Genomic DNA, 22,789 nt, shown 5'->3' on the forward strand with positions numbered 1-22,789 from the left:
CCCGGGGCCGGGGCCCGAGGGCCCGCGCAGCGGCCGGGGGAGCCCCAGGCCAGTCTCCCGGGGCCGGAGCCCGAGGGCCCGCGCAGCGGCCGGGGGAGCCCCAGGCCAGTCTCCCGGGGCCGGAGCCCGAGGGCCTGCGCAGCGGCTGGGGGAGCCCCAGGCCAGTCTGCCGGAGCCGGAGCCCGAGGGCCCGCGCAGCGGCCGGGGGAGCCCCAGGCCAGTCTGCCGGAGCCGGAGCCCGAGGGCCCGCGCAGCGGCCGGGGGAGCCCCAGGCCAGTCTCCCGGGGCCGGAGCCCGAGGGCCCGCGCAGCGGCCGGGGGAGCCCCAGGCCAGTCTCCCGGGGCCGGAGCCCGAGGGCCCGCGCAGCGGCTGGGGGAGCCCCAGGCCAGTCTCCCGGGGCCGGAGCCCGAGGGCCCGCGCAGCGGCCGGGGGAGCCCCAGGCCAGTCTCCCGGGGCCGGAGCCCGAGGGCCCGCGCAGCGGCCGGGGGAGCCCCAGGCCAGTCTCCCGGGGCCGGAGCCCGAGGGCCCGCGCAGGGGCCGGGGGAGCCCCAGGCCAGTCTCCCGGGGCCGGAGCCCGAGGGCCTGCGCAGCGCCGGGGGAGCCCCAGGCCAGTCTCCCGGGGCCGGAGCCCGAGGGCCTGCGCAGCGCCGGGGGAGCCCCAGGCCAGTCTCCCGGGGCCGGAGCCCGAGGGCCCGCGCAGGGGCCGGGGGAGCCCCAGGCCAGTTTCCCGGGGCCGGAGCCCGAGGGCCTGCGCAGCGCCGGGGGAGCCCCAGGCCAGTCTCCCGGGGCCGGAGCCCGAGGGCCCGCGCAGCGGCCGGGGGAGCCCCAGGCCAGTCTCCCGGGGCCGGAGCCCGAGGGCCTGCGCAGCGCCGGGGGAGCCCACGGACCAGGGAGGGGCTGGGCGGGGAGCCAGCTCTAGCCGATAGTGAGGCCGAAGCCGCACTGGAACTTGTTCTTGCGGTGGTTCAGGAAGGCCCCCATAGCCAGCGTCAGGGGCAGCGGCAGCAGCTTCTTCTCCAGCGCCGCACCCACAATCCAGTTACTGTCCACGGAGCCTGCGGCAGAGAGGGGTGAGCAGCGGGGGCGGGGCTGAGACTCAGGCTGGAAGGTCAGAAGGGACCGTTGTGACCATGTGGCCTGACCCCTGCACAAGGCAGGCCCCAGAATCCCCCCCCGAACAATCCTCCCGCCTCTCAGAGCGAACTCCTCAAACGGTGGGTTAAAGACCCCAAGTTGCAGCGGATCCTCCAGCAAGTGACCCCTGCCCCGTGCTACAGGGGAAGGCGAAAACCTCCAGAGCCTCAGGACGGGCAGGTCTCTGGACGGGGCCGGGAGAGTGCTAGTGTTCGGGGGGGGAGGGGGAGAGGAGCAGTACACGGCTCTGGACGGGGCCGGGGGAGGGCTAGTGTTCGGGGGGGAGGGGGAGAGGAGCAGTACACGGCTCTGGACGGGGCCGGGGGAGGGCTAGTGTTCGGGGGGGGGGGGGAGGAGCAGTACACGGCTCTGGACGGGGCCGGGGGAGGGCTAGTGTTCGGGGGGGAGGGGGAGAGGAGCAGTACACGGCTCTGGACGGGGCCGGGGGAGGGCTAGTGTTCGGGGGGGGGGGGGAGGAGCAGTACACGGCTCTGGGTGGCGGAGGCCTAGTGTTCGGGGGGGGAGGAGCAGTACACGGCTCTGGACGGGGCCGGGGGAGGGGAGGAGCAGTACACGGCTCTGGACGGGGGGAGGGCTAGTGTTCGGGGGGGAGGAGCAGTACACGGCTCTGGACGGGGCCGGGGGAGTGCTAGTGTTCGGGGGGGAGGGGGAGAGGAGCAGTACACGGCTCTGGACGGGGCCGGGGGAGGGCTAGTGTTCGGGGGGGAGGGGGAGAGGAGCAGTACACGGCTCTGGACGGGGCCGGGGGAGGGCTAGTGTTCGGGGGGGAGGGGGAGAGGAGCAGTACACGGCTCTGGACGGGGCCGGGGGAGGGCTAGTGTTCGGGGGGGGGGGGGAGGAGCAGTACACGGCTCTGGGTGGGGGAGGCCTAGTGTTCGGGGGGGGAGGAGCAGTACACGGCTCTGGACGGGGCCGGGGGAGGGGAGGAGCAGTACACTGCTCTGGACGGGGGGAGGGCTAGTGTTCGGGGGGGGAGGAGCAGTACACGGCTCTGGACGGGGAGGAGGGCTAGTGTTCGGGGGGGGAGGAGCAGTACACGGCTCTGGACGGGGAGGAGGGCTAGTGTTCGGAGGGGAGGAGCAGTACACGGCTCTGGACGGGGGGAGGGCTAGTGTTCGGGGGGGGAGGAGCAGTACACGGCTCTGGACGGGGGGAGGGCTAGTGTTCGGGGGGGGGGAGGAGCAGTACACGGCTCTGGACGGGGAGGAGGGCTAGTGTTCGGGGGGGGGAGGAGCAGTACACGGCTCTGGACGGGGCCGGGGGAGGGGAGGAGCAGTACACGGCTCTGGACGGGGGGAGGGCTAGTGTTCGGGGGGGGGGGGGGAAGGAGCAGTACACGGCTCTGGACGGGGGGAGGGCTAGTGTTCGGGGGGCAGGAGCAGTACACGGCTCTGGACGGGGCCGGGGGAGGGCTAGTGTTCGGGGGGGGGGGAGGAGCAGTACACGGCTCTAGGTGGGACCGGGGGAGGGCTAGTGTTCGGGGGGGGGGAGGAGCAGTACACGGCTCTGGGTGGGACCGGGGGAGGGCTAGTGTTCGGGGGGGGAGGAGCAGTACACGGCTCTGGGTGGGACCGGGGGAGGGCTAGTGTTCGGGGGGGGGAGGAGCAGTACACGGCTCTGGGTGGGACCGGGGGAGGGCTAGTGTTCGGGGGGGGAGGAGCAGTACACGGCTCTGGGTGGGACCGGGGGAGGGCTAGTGTTCGGGGGGGGGAGGAGCAGTACACGGCTCTGGGTGGGACCGGGGGAGGGCTAGTGTTCGGGGGGGGGGGAGGAGCAGTACACGGCTCTAGGTGGGACCGGGGGAGGGCTAGTGTTCGGGGGGGGGGGAGGAGCAGTACACGGCTCTGGGTGGGGGGAGGGCTAGTGTTCGGGGGGGGAGGAGCAGTACACGGCTCTGGGTGGGACCGGGGGAGGGCTAGTGTTCGGGGGGGGGGAGGAGCAGTACACGGCTCTGGGTGGGACCGGGGGAGGGCTAGTGTTCGGGGGGGGAGGAGCAGTACACGGCTCTGGGTGGGACCGGGGGAGGGCTAGTGTTCGGGGGGGGAGGAGCAGTACACGGCTCTGGGTGGGACCGGGGGAGGGCTAGTGTTCGGGGGGGGGGAGGAGCAGTACACGGCTCTGGGTGGGACCGGGGGAGGGCTAGTGTTCGGGGGGGGGAGGAGCAGTACACGGCTCTGGGTGGGGGGAGGGCTAGTGTTCGGGGGGCAGGAGCAGTACACGGCTCTGGACGGGGCCGGGGGAGGGCTAGTGTTCGAGGGGGGGGGGGGGGAGCAGTACACGGCTCTGGGTGGAACCGGGGGAGGGCTAGTGTTCGGGGGGGGAGGAGCAGTACACGGCTCTGGGTGGGGGGAGGGCTAGTGTTTGGGGGGGGAGGAGCAGTACACGGCTCTGGGTGGGGGGAGGGCTAGTGTTCGGGGGCGGAGGAGCAGTACACGCTCTGGGCGGGACCGGGGGAGGGCTAGTGTTCGGGGGGGAGGAGCAGTACACGGCTCTGGGTGGGACCGGGGGAGGGCTAGTGTTCGGGGGGGGGGGGGGGGGGGAGGAGCAGTACACGGCTCTGGGTGGGGCCGGGGGAGGGCTAGTGTTCGGGGGGGAGGAGCAGTACACGGCTCTGGGTGGGACCGGGGGAGGGCTAGTGTTCGGGGGGGGGGAGCAGTACACAGCTCTGGGTGGGACCAGGGGAGGGCTAGTGTTCGGGGGGGGGAGGAGCAGTACACGGCTCTGGGTGGGACCAGGGGAGGGCTAGTGTTCGGGGGGGGGGAGCAGTACACAGCTCTGGGTGGGACCAGGGGAGGGCTAGTGTTCGGGGGGGGGAGGAGCAGTACACGGCTCTGGGTGGGACCAGGGGAGGGCTAGTGTTCGGGGGGGGGGAGCAGTACACAGCTCTGGGTGGGACCAGGGGAGGGCTAGTGTTCGGGGGGGAGGAGCAGTACATGGCTCTGTGCGGGGCCGGGGGAGGGCTAGTGTTCGGGGGGGGGAGGAGCAGTACACGGCTCTGGGCGGGACCGGGGGAGGGCTAGTGTTCGGGGGGGGGAGGAGCAGTACACAGCTCTGGGTGGGACCAGGGGAGGGCTAGTGTTCGGGGGGGAGGAGCAGTACACGGCTCTGTGCGGGGCCGGGGGAGGGCTAGTGTTCGGGGGGGGGAGGAGCAGTACACGGCTCTGGGCGGGACCGGGGGAGGGCTAGTGTTCGGGGGGGAGGAGCAGTACACGGCTCTGGGTGGGGGGAGGGCTAGTGTTCGGGGGGGGAGGAGCAGTACACGGCTCTGGGTGGGGGGAGGGCTAGTGTTCGGGGGGGAGGAGCAGTACACGGCTCTGGGTGGGGGGAGGGCTAGTGTTCGGGGGGGGAGGAGCAGTACACGGCTCTGGGCGGGACCGGGGGAGGGCTAGTGTTCGGGGGGGGAGGAGCAGTACACGGCTCTGGGCGGGGGGAGGGCTAGTGTTCGGGGGGGGAGGAGCAGTACACGGCTCTGGGCGGGACCGGGGGAGGGCTAGTGTTCGGGGGGGAGGAGCAGTACATGGCTCTGTGCGGGGCCGGGGGAGGGCTAGTGTTCGGGGGGGGGAGGAGCAGTACACGGCTCTGGGCGGGACCGGGGGAGGGCTAGTGTTCGGGGGGGAGGAGCAGTACACGGCTCTGGGTGGGGGGAGGGCTAGTGTTCGGGGGGGGGAGGAGCAGTACACGGCTCTGGGCGGGACCGGGGGAGGGCTAGTGTTCGGGGGGGGAGGAGCAGTACACGGCTCTGGGTGGGGGGAGGGCTAGTGTTCGGGGGGGAGGAGCAGTACACGGCTCTGGGTGGGGGGAGGGCTAGTGTTCGGGGGGGGGAGGAGCAGTACACGGCTCTGGGCGGGACCGGGGGAGGGCTAGTGTTCGGGGGGAGGAGCAGTACATGGCTCTGTGCGGGGCCGGGGGAGGGCTAGTGTTCGGGGGGGGGAGGAGCAGTACACGGCTCTGGGCGGGACCGGGGGAGGGCTAGTGTTCGGGGGGGAGGAGCAGTACACGGCTCTGGGTGGGGGGAGGGCTAGTGTTCGGGGGGGGGAGGAGCAGTACACGGCTCTGGGCGGGACCGGGGGAGGGCTAGTGTTCGGGGGGGAGGAGCAGTACACGGCTCTGGGTGGGGGAGGGCTAGTGTTCGGGGGGGGAGGAGCAGTACACGGCTCTGGGTGGGGGGAGGGCTAGTGTTCGGGGGGGGGAGGAGCAGTACACGGCTCTGTGCGGGGCCGGGGGAGGGCTAGTGTTCGGGGGGGGGGGAGGAGCAGTACACGGCTCTGGACGGGACCGGGGTAGGGCTAGTGTTCGGGGGTGAGGAGCAGTACATGGCTCTGGGTGGGACTGGGGGAGGGCTAGTGTTCGGGGGGAGGAGCAGTACACGGCTCTGGGTGGGGGGAGGGCTAGTGTTCGGAGGGGGAGGAGCAGTACACGGCTCTGGGCGGGACCGGGGGAGGGCTAGTGTTCGGGGGGGGAGGAGCAGTACATGGCTCTGGACGGGACCGGGGGAGGGCTAGTGTTCGGGGGGGGGAGGAGCAGTACATGGCTCTGGACGGGACCGGGGGAGGGCTAGTGTTCGGGGGGGGGGAGGAGCAGTACATGGCTCTGGGCGGGACCGGGGGGAGGGCTAGTGTTCGGGGGGGGGGGGAGGAGCAGTACACGGCTCTGGGTGGGACCGGGGGGAGGGCTAGTGTTCGGGGGGGGGGAGGAGCAGTACACGGCTCCTGACGGGACCAGGGGAGGGATAGTGTTCGGGGGGGAGGAGCAGTACACGGCTCTGTGCGGGACCGGGGAGGGCTAGTGTTCGGGGGGGGGGGAGGAGGAGCAGTACACGGCTCTGGGCGGGACCGGGGGAGGGCTAGTGTTCGGGGAGGAGGAGCAGTACACGGCTCTGGGCGGGGGGAGGGCTAGTGTTCGGGGGGGGGAGGAGCAGTACACGGCTCTGGGCGGGACCGGGGGAGGGCTAGTGTTCGGAGGGGGAGGAGCAGTACACGGCTCTGGGTGGGACCGGGGGAGGGCTAGTGTTCGGGGGGGGAGGAGCAGTACACGGCTCTGGGCGGGACCGGGGGAGGGCTAGTGTTCGGAGGGGGAGGAGCAGTACACGGCTCTGGGTGGGACCGGGGGAGGGCTAGTGTTCGGGGGGGGAGGAGCAGTACACGGCTCTGGGCGGGGGGAGGGCTAGTGTTCGGGGGGGAGGAGCAGTACACGGCTCTGGGTGGGACCGGGGGAGGGCTAGTGTTCGGGGGGAGGAGCAGTACACGGCTCTGGGTGGGAGGAGGGCTAGTGTTCAGGGGGAGGAGCAGTACACGGCTCTGGGCGGGACCGGGGGAGGGCTAGTGTTCGGGGGGGGAGGAGCAGTACACGGCTCTGGGCGGGGGGAGGGCTAGTGTTCGGGGGGGGAGGAGCAGTACACGGCTCTGGGCGGGGGGAGGGCTAGTGTTCGGGGGGGGAGGAGCAGTACACGGCTCTGGGTGGGACCGGGGGAGGGCTAGTGTTCGGGGGGGAGGAGCAGTACACAGCTCTGGGCGGGACCGGGGGAGGGCTAGTGTTCGGGGGGGGAGGAGCAGTACACGGCTCTGGGCGGGGGGAGGGCTAGTGTTCGGGGGGGGAGGAGCAGTACACGGCTCTGGGCGGGGGGAGGGTTAGTGTTCGGGGGGAGGAGCAGTACACGGCTCTGGGCGGGACCGGGGGAGGGCTAGTGTTCAGGGGGGGGAGGAGCAGTACACGGCTCTGGGCGGGGCCGGGGGAGGGCTAGTGTTCGGGGGGGGGGAGGAGCAGTACACGGCTCTGGGTGGGGGGAGGGCTAGTGTTCGGGGGGGAGGAGCAGTACACGGCTCTGGGCGGGGGGAGGGCTAGTGTTCGGGGGGGGGAGGAGCAGTACACGGCTCTGGGCGGGACCGGGGGAGGGCTAGTGTTCAGGGGGGGGAGGAGCAGTACACGGCTCTGGGCGGGGGGAGGGCTAGTGTTCAGGGGGGGGAGGAGCAGTACACGGCTCTGGGCGGGGGGAGGGCTAGTGTTCGGGGGGGGAGGAGCAGTACACGGCTCTGGGCGGGGGGAGGGCTAGTGTTCGGGGGGGAGGAGCAGTACACGGCTCTGGGCGGGGGGAGGGCTAGTGTTCGGGGGGGGGAGGAGCAGTACACGGCTCTGGGCGGGGGGAGGGCTAGTGTTCGGGGGGGGGGGAGGAGCAGTACACGGCTCTGGGCGGGGGGAGGGCTAGTGTTCGGGGGGGGAGGAGCAGTACACGGCTCTGGGCGGGGGGAGGGCTAGTGTTCGGGGGGAGGAGCAGTACACGGCTCTGGGCGGGGGGAGGGCTAGTGTTCGGGGGGGAGGAGCAGTACACGGCTCTGGGCGGGGGGAGGGCTAGTGTTCGGGGGGGGGAGCAGTACACGGCTCTGGGCGGGCGGGGGGAAGAGGGGTACAAGGGAAGGGCAGCCATGGCTCCGTACCTTTGAAGAGCAGGTTGGCCTTGGGCAGGTCTAGCTGATAGCCGAAGGAGACACTGGTGTCCTGCATGCGCGTGCTGGCCTCGAACTCCACCCCGACCTGCAGCTGAGGGGGCGAGTTACCTAGTAAGCAGCACTGCCCCCCTCCTGAAGCCCTAACCCCAGCCTGCCCACCCAAGCCCAGCTCCCCGCTCTTCCTGGGGCAGATGCAATGTGGCAGGAACAGCCTTCACTCTGGTAGGCCTGTGTTCACTCCTCTGCATTCCCTGCTTTGTGCGCGCGATTCCTACTGAGCCGCTCTACAGTGACTCTAGGAGTGTGCCTCAGTTTCCCCAGGCACTGCAGCACTATCAGCATGCGGAGGGGGAGGCTGGGCAGGACTCACTGGAAGTAGGCTCAATCTCTCATGTCCTGAGAACCAGGTGACAGCAGGACAAAGCAGGAGGTGGGGCTGTGAGTGGAGAAGGGAGCCTAGCTGGCCTGGGGGTATGGCCCCCTTTCCCCGATGGGCTGCACTGAAGGCTGCTGGGTCCTGTAACAAGAAGTCTGAGCTGCGCTGTGTCCCTGGGACCCAACAGACCTTCTGTTCTTCCTGCCGCCTGAGTCCCGCCTGGCTGCTGCTGGAGGTGCAGGGCCAGTGACTCTCCCACACGCCAGCTGTGCTGCCCAGCAAAGCCCCCCCCACATCTCCCTGCTCCCAGCCTGGGAGCCACATACCTGCTCATTGGCTTTGTGGTAGTAGGTAGCATGGGCCCCAGCTTGCCCGACCGTCAGGGTCCCAATCCAGCTAGGTGCTGGGGGAAGAATGGGGGAGTGTCACAGTGGGCCCCCAACCCAGCCCTGAGTCCTGGCTCCCTGCCCCCGCTCTGATCACCAGCCCCCACTGCCCTCCCGGAACCGGGTGAAACCCCAGGAGTCCTGGCTCCCTGCCCCCGCTCTGACCACCAGCCCCCACTGCCCTCCAGAGCTGGGTGAGACCCCAGGAGTCCTGGCTCCCTGCCCCCGCTCTAACCACCAGCCCCCACTGCCCTCCAGAGCTGGGTGAGACCCCAGGAGTCCTGGCTCCCTGCCCCCGCTCTGATCACCAGCCCCCACTGCCCTCCCGGAACCGGGTGAGACCCCAGGAGTCCTGGCTCCCTGCCCCCGCTCTGACCACCAGCCCCCACTGCCCTCCAGAGCTGGGTGAGAACCCAGGAGTCCTGGCTCCCTGCCCCCGCTCTGATCACCAGCCCCCACTGCCCTCCAGAGCTGGGTGAGACCCCAGGAGTCCTGGCTCCCTGCCCCCGCTCTAACCACCAGCCCCCACTGCCCTCCAGAGCTGGGTGAGACCCCAGGATTCCTGGCTCCCTGCCCCCGCTCTGATCACCAGCCCCCACTGCCCTCCAGAGCTGGGTGAGACCCCAGGAGTACTGGCCCCTGCTCCTGCTCTAACCACCAGCCCCCACTGCCCTCCAGAGCTGGGTGAGAACCCAGGAGTCCTGGCCCCTGCTCCTGCTCTAACCACCAGCCCCCACTGCCCTCCAGAGCTGGGTGAGAACCCAGGAGTCCTGGCTCCCTGCCCCCGCTCTGACCACCAGCCCCCACTGCCCTCCCGGAACCGGGTGAGAACCCAGGAGTCCTGGCTCCCTGCCCCCGCTCTGACCACCAGCCCCCACTGCCCTCCAGAGCTGGGTGAGAACCCAGGAGTCCTGGCTCCCTGCCCCCGCTCTGACCACCAGCCCCCACTGCCCTCCAGAGCTGGGTGAGACCCCAGGAGTCCTGGCTCCCTGCCCCCGCTCTGACCACCAGCCCCTACTGCCCTCCCGGAACCGGGTGAGAACCCAGGAGTCCTGGCTCCCTGCCCCCGCTCTGACCACCAGCCCCCACTGCCCTCCAGAGCTGGGTGAGAACCCAGGAGTCCTGGCTCCCTGCCTCCTCTCTGACCACCAGCCCCCACTGCCCTCCAGAGCTGGGTGAGACCCCAGGAGTCCTGGCCCCTGCTCTAACCACCAGCCCCCACTGCCCTCCAGAGCTGGGTGAGACCCCAGGAGTCCTGGCCCCTGCTCTAACCACCAGCCCCCACTGCCCTCCAGAGCTGGGTGAGAACCCAGGAGTCCTGGCCCCTGCTCCTGCTCTAACCACCAGCCCCCACTGCCCTCCAGAGCTGGGTGAGACCCCAGGAGTACTGGCTCCCTGCCCCAGCTCTGACCACCAGCCCCCACTGCCCTCCAGAGCTGGGTGAGACCCCAGGAGCCCGGCCCCAGTTCCCTGAGTACCTGTGTACTTCCCAGCCAGAGACATGACGGTGCCCTCGTCCCCTGGCCGGCGGTGATAGACCAGCTCTCCGCCCAGCGCCAGGCAGGGTGTGATGCTCTGCAGGTAATGGGCTACCAGGATCCCTGCAAAGAGACTGATCAGCTGGGGCTATGAGGGGCAAGGGCAGGTTGGGAAGGGGCGGGGAAGAGAGGGGGCATTGGGCTGGGTATGGAGAAGGGGAGGCAGGAGCCATGCTGGTGGGAGACTTCACAGACAGAGTGGATTTGGGGGTCAGGGTGCCAGAGATGGGAACAGAGCTCTCACCTGAGCCCACCAGGATGTCGGGATTTCCTAGCGTCACAGCTGCCGTGAAATCCTGCCCCCGATACTCGCCATCCACCTGCCAGTTCACAAACTTGGACTGCTGTGTCTGGAATGAGAGGGGGCCGGGTGAAATCGGGGCCACGGCCCCGTGACTCTGCTCTGACCCCCCCAAGAAGTGCGGTTTGGCACAGACCTGCAATGTTCTACACTGATGCCCTGACGCCCACGAGCACGTGAAGCGGTGGCTGAGACAGACCCCGGGGAACCTATGCAGATGTGACACAGGCACGTGCATACACACCCACCTGCACGTACCCCAGGAAGGGCCTCAGACAGACCCCGGGGAACCTATGCAGATGTGACACAGGCACGTGCATACACACCCACAGGCACGTACCCCAGGAAGGGCCTCAGACAGACCCCGGGGAACCTATGCAGATGTGACACAGGCACGTGCATACACACCCACCTGCACGTACCCCAGGAAGGGCCTCAGACAGACCCCGGGGAACCTATGCAGATGTGACACAGGCACGTGCATACACACCCACCTGCACGTACCCCAGGAAGGGCCCTCAGACAGACCCCGGGGAACCTATGCAGATGTGACAACAGGCACGTGCATACACACCCACCTGCACGTACCCCAGGAAGGGCCTCAGACAGACCCCGGGGAGCCTATGCAGATGTGACACAGGCACGTGCATACACACCCACAGGCACGTACCCCAGGAAGGGCCTAAGACAGACCCGAAGGGAACCTATGCAGATGTGACACAGGCACGTGCATACACACCCACCTGCACGTACCCGAGGAAGGGCCTCAGACAGACCCCGGGGAGCCTATGCAGATGTGACACAGGCACGTGCATACACACCCACCTGCACGTACCCGAGGAAGGGCCTCAGACAGACCCCGGGGAACCTATGCAGATGTGACACAGGCACGTGCATACACACCCACCTGCACGTACCCGAGGAAGGGCCTCAGACAGACCCCGGGGAACCTATGCAGATGTGACACAGGCACGTGCATACACACCCACCTGCACGTACCCCAGGAAGGGCCTCAGACAGACCCCGGGGAACCTATGCAGATGTGACAGGCACGTGCATACACACCCACATGCACGTACCCCAGGAAGGGCCTCAGACAGACCCCGGGGAACCTATGCAGATGTGACAGGCACGTGCATACACACCCACGTGCACGTACCCCAGGAAGGGCCTCAGACAGACCCCGGGGAACCTATGCAGATGTGACACAGGCACGTGCATACACACCCACCTGCACGTACCCCAGGAAGGGCCTCAGACAGACCCCGGGGAACCTATGCAGATGTGACAGTCACGTGCATACACACCCACCTGCACGTAACCCCAGGAAGGGCCTCAGACAGATCCCGGGGAAACCTATGCAGATGTGACACAGGCACGTGCATACACACCCACGTGCACGTACCCCAGGAAGGGCCTCAGACAGACCCCGGGGAACCTATGCAAATGTGACAGTCACGTGCATACACACCCACCTGCACGTACCCCAGGAAGGGCCTAAGACAGACCCCCGGGGAACCTATGCAGATGTGACACAGGCACGTGCATACACACCCACCTGCACGTACCCCAGGAAGGGCCTCAGACAGACCCCGGGGAGCCTATGCAGATGTGACACAGGCACGTGCATACACACCCACGTGCACGTACCCCAGGAAGGGCCTCAGACAGACCCCGGGGAGCCTATGCAGATGTGACACAGGCACGTGCATACACACCCACGTGCACGTACCCCAGGAAGGGCCTAAGACAGATCCCGGGGAACCTATGCAGATGTGACACAGGCACGTGCATACACACCCACCTGCACGTACCCCAGGAAGGGCCTCAGACAGACCCCCGGGGAACCTATGCAGATGTGACACAGGCACGTGCATACACACCCACCTGCACGTACCCGAGGAAGGGCCTCAGACAGATCCCGGGGAACCTATGCAGATGTGACACAGGCACGTGCATACACACCCACCTGCACGTACCCCAGGAAGGGCCTCAGACAGACCCCGGGGAACCTATGCAGATGTGACACAGGCACGTGCATACACACCCACCTGCACGTACCCCAGGAAGGGCCTCAGACAGACCCCGGGGAACCTATGCAGATGTGACACAGGCACGTGCATACACACCCACCTGCACGTACCCGAGGAAGGGCCTCAAGACAGACCCCGGGGAGCCTATGCAGATGTGACACAGGCACGTGCATACACACCCACCTGCACGTACCCCAGGAAGGGCCTCAGACAGACCCCGGGGAACCTATGCAGATGTGGACACAGGCACGTGCATACACACCCACGTGCACGTACCCCAGGAAGGGCCTCAGACAGACCCCGGGGAGCCTATGCAGATGTGACACAGGCACGTGCATACACACCCACCTGCACGTACCCGAGGAAGGGGCCTCAAGACAGACCCCGGGGAACCTATGCAGATGTGACACAGGCACGTGCATACACACCCACCTGCACGTACCCCAGGAAGGGCCTCAGACAGACCCCGGGGAACCTATGCAGATGTGACACGGGCACGTGCATACACACCCACCTGCACGTACCCCAGGAAGGGCCTCAGACAGACCCCGGGGAGCCTATGCAGATGTGACACAGGCACGTGCATACACACCCACCTGCACGTACCCCAGGAAGGGCCTCAAGACAGACCCCGGGGAACCTATGCAGATGTGACACAGGCACGTGCATACACACCCACATGCACGTACCCCAGGAAGGGCCTCAGACAGACCCCGGGGAACCTATGCAGATGTGACACAGGCACGTGCATACACACCCACCTGCACGTACCCCAGGAAGGGCCTCAGACAGATCCCGGGGAACCTATGCAGATGTGACACAGGCACGTGCATACACACCCACAGGCACGTACCCCAGGAAGGGCCTCAGACAGACCCCGGGGAACCTATGCAGATGTCACACAGGCACGTGCATACACACCCACCTGCACGTACCCCAGGAAGGGCCTCAGACAGACCCCGGGGAACCTATGCAGATGTGACACAGGCACGTGCATACACACCCACCTGCACGTACCCCAGGAAGGGCCTAAGACAGACCCCGGGGAACCTATGCAGATGTGACACAGGCACGTGCATACACACCCACCTGCACGTACCCCAGGAAGGGCCTCAGACAGATCCCGGGGAACCTATGCAGATGTGACACAGGCACGTGCATACACACCCACCTGCACGTACCCCAGGAAGGGCCTAAGACAGACCCCGGGGAACCTATGCAGATGTGACACAGGCACGTGCATACACACCCACCTGCACGTACCCCAGGAAGGGCCTAAGACAGACCCCGGGGAACCTATGCAGATGTGACACAGGCACGTGCATACACACCCACATGCACGTACCCCAGGAAGGGCCTAAGACAGACCCCGGGGCGTGACACACCTGGAAAGCCACTTTGGACCGCAGCCGGGTGGACAGCTGGTGGATGATTTGCGCGTTGAGACTGCCACCGTTGTCCATGTCACCCACCAGCACTGGGAAAGCCTGGACGGGCATGAAATGCAGGTGAGTAACAACCCCCACAGTAGGACAACAGCCTCCCCGCCCAGAGCAGCCTACTTTGCTCCCAAACTGCCCCAGCTGTCTAAAGCGACCTCCCCGCCCAGAGCAGCCTGCCTTGCCCCAAAGTGCCCCAATGCTCTGAACTGACCCCTGCCCTGCCACCCTATGTGCAGATCAACCCTTCTCCCCACCCGCACAGCCTGCCCCATCTCTGCCCAGAGCTGGCTCTGCCATGCTGTCTTCTAGCCAACTGAGTCCAGCCCCTGCACTCACCTCAGTGGGGCTGAGCTGCTTGGTGCCCACGTAGGTAACCCCAAAGTGGTAGCTGGAGTCTCCCACAGTGCTGAGGGCGATGCTGTGATTCACCTGGAGAGAGCACAGTCAGCAGGAGCCAGCAGTTCTGGGGCCTATGGCAGGGGTTCCAAGCCTGCAGCCAGAGGGCAAGGGCAGCCCAGAAGTTCGAGCTTCGCAGGCCCAGGTTCAGGTCTCTAAAATGCCTGCACTCCTCTGGGCCTTGGCTCCAGCTTCCACATGCAGCCCCCTCGCCTACGCCGCAGGAAACGTAAGGTGAACGCACTAGACAGCGAGAGGCCAGACACAGCGGTGATGGACACTAGCTAAGTACCTCAGACAGAAAGCCCTAAGCCCCAAGCGGGATCCGGAGGTTGCCCACTTGGCTGGGAAAGGCCAGTTACTGCTGAAGCCGCCTGCCCTCAATCCCAAGCAAACCCTGCCAAGCCAGAGACACAGGCCTTACCTGGAAATGGTTGCTAAGACCTTTATTCACTGTCAGTTTCACGCCCTCCATCTGGATGGGGAACAGTTCTGAGGAAGAGGCAGCAACAGTCAGCACTGAGCCCAGCCAGGTCAGCGCGGTTCCACCCCCTGGGCCCCACCAGCCTGCTGGGATCTCCCTCCCCTGAATCAAAGCCCTGGGCTCTCCATGGCCTACTCGCCCCACACCTGTGCACGTGTCGGGGTCCCCAGTCTCTGCTCCCCAGCACCGCACTTGGGAAGAGATTCCTTGAACGGCCACACTGGGTCAGACCAAAGGTCCATCTTCCAACAGTGGCCAGGGCCAGGTGCTGCAGAGATGAGCAGAACAGGGAATCGCCAAGTGACCCTGCTGCCCATTCTCAGCTTCTGCTAGAGATCGGGGACACCACCCATGGGCCTGTCCTCCATGCAGGTATCTAGCTCTGTGACAGTCCTGGTCCGTGGCTAATCCCCACCCATGGGCCTGTCCTCCATGCAGGTATCTAGCTCTGTGACAGTCCTGGTCCGTGGCTAATCCCCACCCATGGGCCTGTCCTCCATGCAGGTATCTAGCTCTGTGACAGTCCTGGTCCGTGGCTAATCCCCACCCATGGGCCTGTCCTCCATGCAGGTATCTAGCTCTGTGACAGTCCTGGTCCGCACAACCACCAGAGGCGGAAGCGAGGGGGGCGCGCATGGTCAGTAGGTGCCCAGCTTTCACCTTTACACTTGCGGTGACATTCTTCAAAAGTGCCAGGGTTGGGCAGCTCATCTCCCTTCTCCTTGGGCTGCTCCTGCACAGGGGGCCCCAGCCCGCTGACGGGAGGCATGGTGAAGCCAGGTGGCATGGACACCAGGCCAGAGCCAGGACTGGGCATGCCAGGGGAGGGCGTGGGGGAGCTGGCAGCCAAGACGTTACCCATGGCGAAGGGCTGGGGAGAGAACAGAGCAGACAGAAGCGGTGAGAAGGGTGGGTGGCTCTAGATACCTCCTCATACACCCCCATGCCCTGAACACTGCACCCCAAACGGACACCTGGCCCAGGCTGCCCCAGTGTCCCCCAACAGACCCCATGTACCCCCCAGACCTCTGCCCCCACTGACCCAACCAGCCCCAAAGAGGGACCGCCCACCTGCAATACCGCCCCTGCACCAGGTCACCAGCCAAAATACCCCGCGGCACTGGCCCCCCACGGGCCATGCAGCCACCCGGCCTCCGACAGGGCCCTGCAGCCCCCCCCTCGCAGGGGCATCTCCCCATTGACAGCCCCGCACTCCCCGACTCACCCCCATATCCAGACTCACCCCCCCAGGAATCACCCCCCCGACTCACCCCCATATCCAGACTCACCCCCCCAGGAATCACCCCCCCGACTCACCCCCATATCCAGACTCACCCCCCCGACTCACCCCCATATCCAGACTCACCCCCCCAGGAATCACCCCCATATCCAGACTCACCCCCCCAGGAATCACCCCCCCTGACTCACCCCCATATCCAGACTCACCCCCCCAGGAATCACCCCCCCGACTCACCCCCATATCCAGACTCACCCCCCCCAGGAATCAACCCCCCCGACTCACCCCCATATCCAGACTCACCCCCCCAGGAATCACCCCCCCGACTCACCCCCATATCCAGACTCACCCCCCCGACTCACCCCCCCAGGAATCACCCCCCCCGACTCACCCCCATATCCAGACTCACCCCCCCCAAGAATCTCCCCCCCCGACTCACCCCCATATCCAGACTCACCCCCCCCAGGAATCAACCCCCCCGACTCACCCCCATATCCAGACTCACCCCCATATCCGGAATCAACCCCCCCGACTCACCCCCATATCCAGACTCACCCCCCCCCAAGAATCACCCCCCCCAAGAATCACCCCCATATCCAGACTCACCCCCCCCAGGAATCAACCCCCCCGACTCACCCCCATATCCAGACTCACCCCCCCCCGGGAATCACCCCCCCCGACTCACCCCCATATCCAGACTCACCCCCCCCCCGGGAATCACCCCCCCCCGACTCACCCCCATATCCAGACTCACCCCCCCCCCGGGAATCACCCCCCCCGACTCACCCCCATATCCAGACTCACCCCCCCCCGGGAATCACCCCCCCGACTCACCCCCATATCCAGACTCACCCCCCCCCCGGGAATCACCCCCCCCGACTCACCCCCATATCCAGACTCACCCCCCCCCCAAGAATCACCCCCCCCGACTCACCCCCATATCCAGACTCACCCCCCCAAGAATCACCCCGCCCGACTCACCCCCATATCCAGACTCACCCCCCCCAGAATCAACCCCCCCGACTCACCCCCATATCCAGACTCACCCCCCCCAGAATCAACCCCCCCGACTCACCCCCATATCCAGACTCACCCCCCCCCCCGGGAATCACCCCCCCGACTCACCCCCATATCCAGACTCACCCCCCCCCCCGGGAATCACCCCCCCCGACTCACCCCCATATCCAGACTCACCCCCCCCCCGGGAATCAACCCCCCCGACTCACCCCCATATCCAGACTCACCCCCATATCCGGAATCAACCCCCCCGACTCACCCCCATATCCAGACTCACCCCCCCCAGGAATCACCCCCCCTGACTCACCCCCATATCCAGACTCACCCCCCCAGGAATCACCCCCCCGACTCACCCCCATATCCAGACTCACCCCCCCCAGGAATCAACCCCCCCGACTCACCCCCATATCCAGACTCACCCCCCCAGGAATCACCCCCCCGACTCACCCCCATATCCAGACTCACCCCCCCGACTCACCCCCCCAGGAATCACCCCCCCCGACTCACCCCCATATCCAGACTCACCCCCCCCAAGAATCTCCCCCCCCGACTCACCCCCATATCCAGACTCACCCCCCCCAGGAATCAACCCCCCCGACTCACCCCCATATCCAGACTCACCCCCATATCCGGAATCAACCCCCCCGACTCACCCCCATATCCAGACTCACCCCCCCCCAAGAATCACCCCCCCCCAAGAATCACCCCCATATCCAGACTCACCCCCCCCAGGAATCAACCCCCCCGACTCACCCCCATATCCAGACTCACCCCCCCCCGGGAATCACCCCCCCCGACTCACCCCCATATCCAGACTCACCCCCCCCCCGGGAATCACCCCCCCCCGACTCACCCCCATATCCAGACTCACCCCCCCCCCGGGAATCACCCCCCCCGACTCACCCCCATATCCAGACTCACCCCCCCCCGGGAATCACCCCCCCGACTCACCCCCATATCCAGACTCACCCCCCCCCCGGGAATCACCCCCCCCGACTCACCCCCATATCCAGACTCACCCCCCCCCAAGAATCACCCCCCCCGACTCACCCCCATATCCAGACTCACCCCCCCAAGAATCACCCCGCCCGACTCACCCCCATATCCAGACTCACCCCCCCCAGAATCAACCCCCCCGACTCACCCCCATATCCAGACTCACCCCCCCCAGAATCAACCCCCCCGACTCACCCCCATATCCAGACTCACCCCCCCCCCCGGGAATCACCCCCCCGACTCACCCCCATATCCAGACTCACCCCCCCCCCGGGAATCACCCCCCCCGACTCACCCCCATATCCAGACTCACCCCCCCCCCGGGAATCAACCCCCCCGACTCACCCCCATATCCAGACTCACCCCCATATCCGGAATCAACCCCCCCGACTCACCCCCATATCCAGACTCACCCCCCCCAGGAATCACCCCCCCCGACTCACCCCCATATCCAGACTCACCCCCCCCCCCCGGGAATCACCCCCCCCCCGACTCACCCCCATATCCAGACTCACCCCCCCCCCGGGAATCACCCCCCCAGGACTCACCCCCCCCGCACGAGGTTCTCCTGCCGCCCGCGACTCACGAGGCGGCCGCAGCAGCCGGAGCCGGGAGACACCCGAACCCGCCTGCAGAACGCTGCCGCAGCCCCGCCCACTGCACGCCGCCATTGGCCGGCTACGGCCGCAGCCCCGCCTCCCCGCGACTATCTCGCATGGCCATTGGCTGAATGTGGGGAACGCTCCACCCACTTCCGGGATTCCCTGTCCCTCCATGATCCTCCAGCTCCAGCGCACGACGGGTCGCCATTGGGTAGATCGTCCAAGGACCCGCCTCCGTGGGCCATTTCTATTGGCCAGCGTCTGGGCTGCCCCGCCCTCTCCTCGGTACCGCGTCTCCGTTGGCCACTGGGTCACCGCTTTCCCATTGGCACGAGGCACTAGGAGGCGGGGCCACGGCGGGAGCCGCCTGTGATTGGCGGCCCCACGAAAGGCGGGCCGCGGGCAGCATGTTCGGTGGCGCCGTGCGGCCGCAAGGTCAGGGCGCCGGCACGGTCCCGGCATGCACCGCGGCAGCCCTGGCTTCTGAGGGGTGGGCTGGCCCCCGCCGTCGCCAGTTTGGAGGCGGGGCCAGACATTGGCTCCGCCCCCGATAGGGAGCGGTAGTGGGGGCAGGAGTGAGGGAATGGGTTGGACTCTCATGTAGCCCCGGGAATGGTCCAGGGCCTCCCCCCCCGCGGGAATGGTAGTGTCCAGGCCCCCCCCCCCCGCGGGAATGGTAGTGCCCCCTCCCCCGCGGGAATGGTAGTGTCCAGGGCCTCTTCCCCCCCCCCCGCGGGAATGGTAGTGTCCAGGGCCTCCCCCCCCGCGGGAATGGTAGTGTCCAGGCCCCCCCCCGCGGGAATGGTAGTGTCCAGGGCCTCCCCCCCGCGGGAATGGTAGTGTCCAGGGCCTCTTCCCCCCCCCCGCGGGAATGGTAGTGTCCAGGGCCTCTTCCCCCCCCCCCGCGGGAATGGTAGTGTCCAGGGCCTCCCCCCCCGCGGGAATGGTAGTGTCCAGGCCCCCCCCCCCGCGGGAATGGTAGTGTCCAGGGCCTCCCCCCCGCGGGAATGGTAGTGTCCAGGCCCCCCCCCGCGGGAATGGTAGTGTCCAGGCCCCCCCCCCGCGGGAATGGTAGTGTCCAGGCCCCCCCCCCGCGGGAATGGTAGTGTCCAGGCCCCCCCCCCCGCGAGAATGGTAGTGTCCAGGCCTCCCCCCCCCGCGGGAATGGTAGTGTCCAGGGCCTCCCCCCCCCCCTCCGCGTGGGAATGGTAGTGCCCCCTCCCCCGCGGGAATGGTAGTGTCCAGCCCCCCCCCCCCCCCGCGGGAATGGTAGTGTCCAGGGCCTCCCCCCCCCGCGGGAATGGTATTGTCCAGGGCCTCCCCCCCCCGCGGGAATGGTAGTGTCCAGTGCCTCCCCCCCCCCACGGGAATGGTAGTGTCCAGGGCCTCCCCCCTCCCGCACGGGAATGGTAGTGTCCAGGGCCTCCCCCCTCCCCCGCGGGAATGGTAGTGTCCAGGGCCTCCCCCTCCCCCGCGGGAATGGTAGTGTCCAGGGCCCCCCCCCGCGGGAATGGCAGTGTCCAGGGCCTCTCCCCCCCCCGCGGGAATGGTAGTGTCCAGGGCCTCCCCCCCCCCCGCGGGAATGGTAGTGTCCAGGGCCTCTCCCCCCCCCCCCGCGGGAATGGTAGTGTCCAGGGCCTCCCCCCCCCGCAGGAATGGTAGTGTCCAGGTCCTTCCCCCACGGGAATGGCAGCGTCCAGATCCCCCCCGCGGGGAATGGTAGCGTCCAGTAGTGGTGTCAAACCCCGGTCAGTTACCCCGCTGGTTAAACCTGGGGTTTGGTCCCCACTGGCTACCGGACCCTCGGCGTCACCAGCCATTCGCCGCCTGAGTCGCCAGGCGCCCCAGGGATGGGGGGACATGGGGGGGATCGTGTTGCAGAGATGGGACATAGTGGGGATCAGACGTAGCACGGATCGTGTCACGGGGAGGGGACGTAGCACGGATCATGTCACGGGGATCAGACGTAGCACGGATCATGTCACGGGGATGGGATGTGGCGGGGATCGTGTCACGGGGATGGGACGTGGCGGGGATCGTGTCACGGGGATCAGACGTAGCACGGATCGTGTCACGGGGATGGGACGTGCCGGGGATCATGTCATGGATCGTGTCACGGGGAGGGGACGTGGCGGGGATCGTGTCACTGGGATGGGACGTGGCGGGGATCGTGTCACTGGGAGGGGACGTGGCGGGGATCGTGTCACGGGGAGGGGACATGGCGGGGATTGTGTCACTGGGATGGGACGTGGCGGGGATCGTGTCATGGATCGTGTCACGGGGATGGGACGTGGCGGGGATCGTGTCACGGGGAGGGGACGTGGCGGGGATCGTGTCACGGGGATGGGACGTGGCGGGGATCGTGTCACGGGGAGGGGACATGGCGGGGATTGTGTCACTGGGATGGGACGTGGCGGGGATCGTGTCATGGATCGTGTCACGGGGAGGGGACGTGGCGGGGATCGTGTCATGGATCGTGTCACGGGGATGGGACATGGCGGGGATCGTGTCATGGATCGTGTCACGGGGAGGGGACGTGGCGGGGATCGTGTCATGGATCGTGTCACGGGGAGGGGACGTGGCGGGGATCGTGTCACTGGGAGGGGACGTGGCGGGGATCGTGTCACGGGGAGGGGACATGGCGGGGATTGTGTCACTGGGATGGGACGTGGCGGGGATCGTGTCATGGATCGTGTCACGGGGATGGGACGTGGCGGGGATCGTGTCATGGATCATGTCACGGGGATGGGACGTGGCGGGGATCGTGTCATGGATCGTGTCACGGGGATGGGACGTGGCGAGGATCGTGTCACGGGGAGGGGACGTGGCGGGGATCGTGTCATGGATTGTGTCACGGGGATGGGACGTGGCGAGGATCGTGTCACGGGGAGGGGACGTGGCGGGGATCGTGTCATGGATTGTGTCACGGGGATGGGATGTGGCGAGGATCGTGTCACTGGGAGGGGACGTGGCGGGGATCGTGTCATGGATCGTGTCACGGGGAGGGGACGTGGCGGGGATCGTGTCACGGGGATGGGATGTGGCGGGGATCGTGTCACTGGGAGGGGACGTGGCGGGGATCGTGTCACTGGGATGGGACATGGTGGGGATCGTGTCACTGGGAGGGGACGTGGCAGGGATCGTGTCACGGGGAGGGGACATGGCGGGGATTGTGTCACTGGGATGGGACGTGGCGGGGATCGTGTCATGGATCGTGTCACGGGGATGGGACGTGGCGGGGATCGTGTCATGGATCGTGTCACGGGGAGGGGACGTGGCGGGGATCGTGTCATGGATCGTGTCACTGGGAGGGGACGTGGCGGGGATCGTGGCGGGGATCGTGTCACTGGGAGGGGACGTGGCGGGGATCGTGGCGGGGATCGTGTCACTGGGAGGGGACGTGGCGGGGATCGTGTCACTGGGAGGGGACGTGGCGGGGATCGTGGCGGGGATCGTGTCACTGGGAGGGGACGTGGCGAGGATCGTGTCATGGATCGTGTCACTGGGAGGGGACATGGCGGGGATCGTGGCGGGGATCGTGTCACTGGGAGGGGACGTGGCGGGGATCGTGTTGCTTTGTGTGCGGTTCTTACTGTCTGGAGGAGGGGGCTGAGTCACTGCAGAAGCGTATTCGGGCTCTCTGGCGCCTGAGGGCCAGGCCTAGGGGATAGCAATCCTGCCAGGGAAGGGAGACGGAGGATAGGCAGGGCTGACACCAGGCTGGGTTAGGGGGAGGGAAGGGGCTCAGGGCAGAAGGATAAGGCTGCCTGCTCTTGGTCCCTGTGTTAACATCAATCTTATGCTACGCTGTGTCCCTGACAATCAATCAACCTTCCAGTTCTACCTGCCAGCTGACAGTCCCCTCTGGCTGTGGATAGGGGTGCAGGGCCCCCCCACACTCTGTGACAAACGGCTGTCCAGACCCCCTCCCCCGGGGCTGGTAGTGTCCAGCCTCTCTGCTCCCCTCACTCCCCAGAGGACGGCACTTTCTTGCCACACAGCAGTGTAAGGAGAAGGCGGGTTTTGTCTGTAGCCAGACTGCCAGGGCAACCGCCATTAGCTGCGGAGCAGAAAGTCACATGCTCCAATGACGGCAATAGTGCGATCTCGGGGGACCCTGGCCTACGGGCGCCTCAGCCACAGAGCCTGAAAACAAGAGGTCCTGTGGCACCGTAGAGACTAACCAAAATATACAGGGTCATGAGTTTCCGTGGGTAAAAGCCACATAGGGCTTTGAATTGGAATAGAAATAACAGGAACTAATATCTAAAGCACAATACTTGTCAATTTTAGGGTCTGTGTTAATGATGCTAATTAAATGGGCTAGATGTGACCCACTCATAGCTTTTGGTGTGAAAATGTGAATGTCAAAGGCAGAGGAAA

The 22,789-nt window shown here is 66.9% G+C and overlaps 1 protein-coding gene across 1 annotated transcript; it reads right to left on the reverse strand.

Moving 5' to 3' along the window:
* Nucleotides 1-773: 773 nt before the first annotated feature.
* TOMM40 (translocase of outer mitochondrial membrane 40) lies at nucleotides 774-18,510 on the reverse strand. The gene is made up of 10 exons (XM_075915932.1): nucleotides 18,353-18,510; nucleotides 15,215-15,425; nucleotides 14,495-14,562; nucleotides 14,011-14,103; nucleotides 13,618-13,719; nucleotides 10,143-10,248; nucleotides 9,839-9,961; nucleotides 8,301-8,377; nucleotides 7,587-7,689; nucleotides 774-1,055 (listed from the first exon to the last, which is right to left on the reverse strand). The coding sequence occupies exons 1-10, from the start codon at nucleotides 18,473-18,475 to the stop codon at nucleotides 916-918; spliced, it is 1,146 nt and encodes a 381-aa protein (XP_075772047.1). The 5' UTR covers nucleotides 18,476-18,510; the 3' UTR covers nucleotides 774-915.
* Between the last annotated feature and the right edge of the window lie 4,279 nt (nucleotides 18,511-22,789).

The sequence above is a fragment of the Pelodiscus sinensis genome, unplaced genomic scaffold (genome assembly GCF_049634645.1).
Source record: "Pelodiscus sinensis isolate JC-2024 unplaced genomic scaffold, ASM4963464v1 ctg73, whole genome shotgun sequence".
Taxonomy (NCBI): domain Eukaryota; kingdom Metazoa; phylum Chordata; order Testudines; family Trionychidae; genus Pelodiscus; species Pelodiscus sinensis.

What these genes read in the sequence shown, in the direction of transcription:
- TOMM40 (XM_075915932.1), bottom strand. Translation starts at nt 18,475, where the DNA reads ATGGCGGCGTGCAGTGGGCGGGGCTGCGGCAGCGTTCTGCAGGCGGGT. An exon ending in GAGAACCTCGTGCGGGGGGG is followed by an intron (nt 15,426 to 18,352) that starts GTGAGTCCTGGG and finishes TTCTCTCCCCAG; the next exon opens with CCCTTCGCCATGGGTAACGT. An exon ending in GTCTTAGCAACCATTTCCAG is followed by an intron (nt 14,104 to 14,494) that starts GTAAGGCCTGTG and finishes TGCTCTCTCCAG; the next exon opens with GTGAATCACAGCATCGCCCT.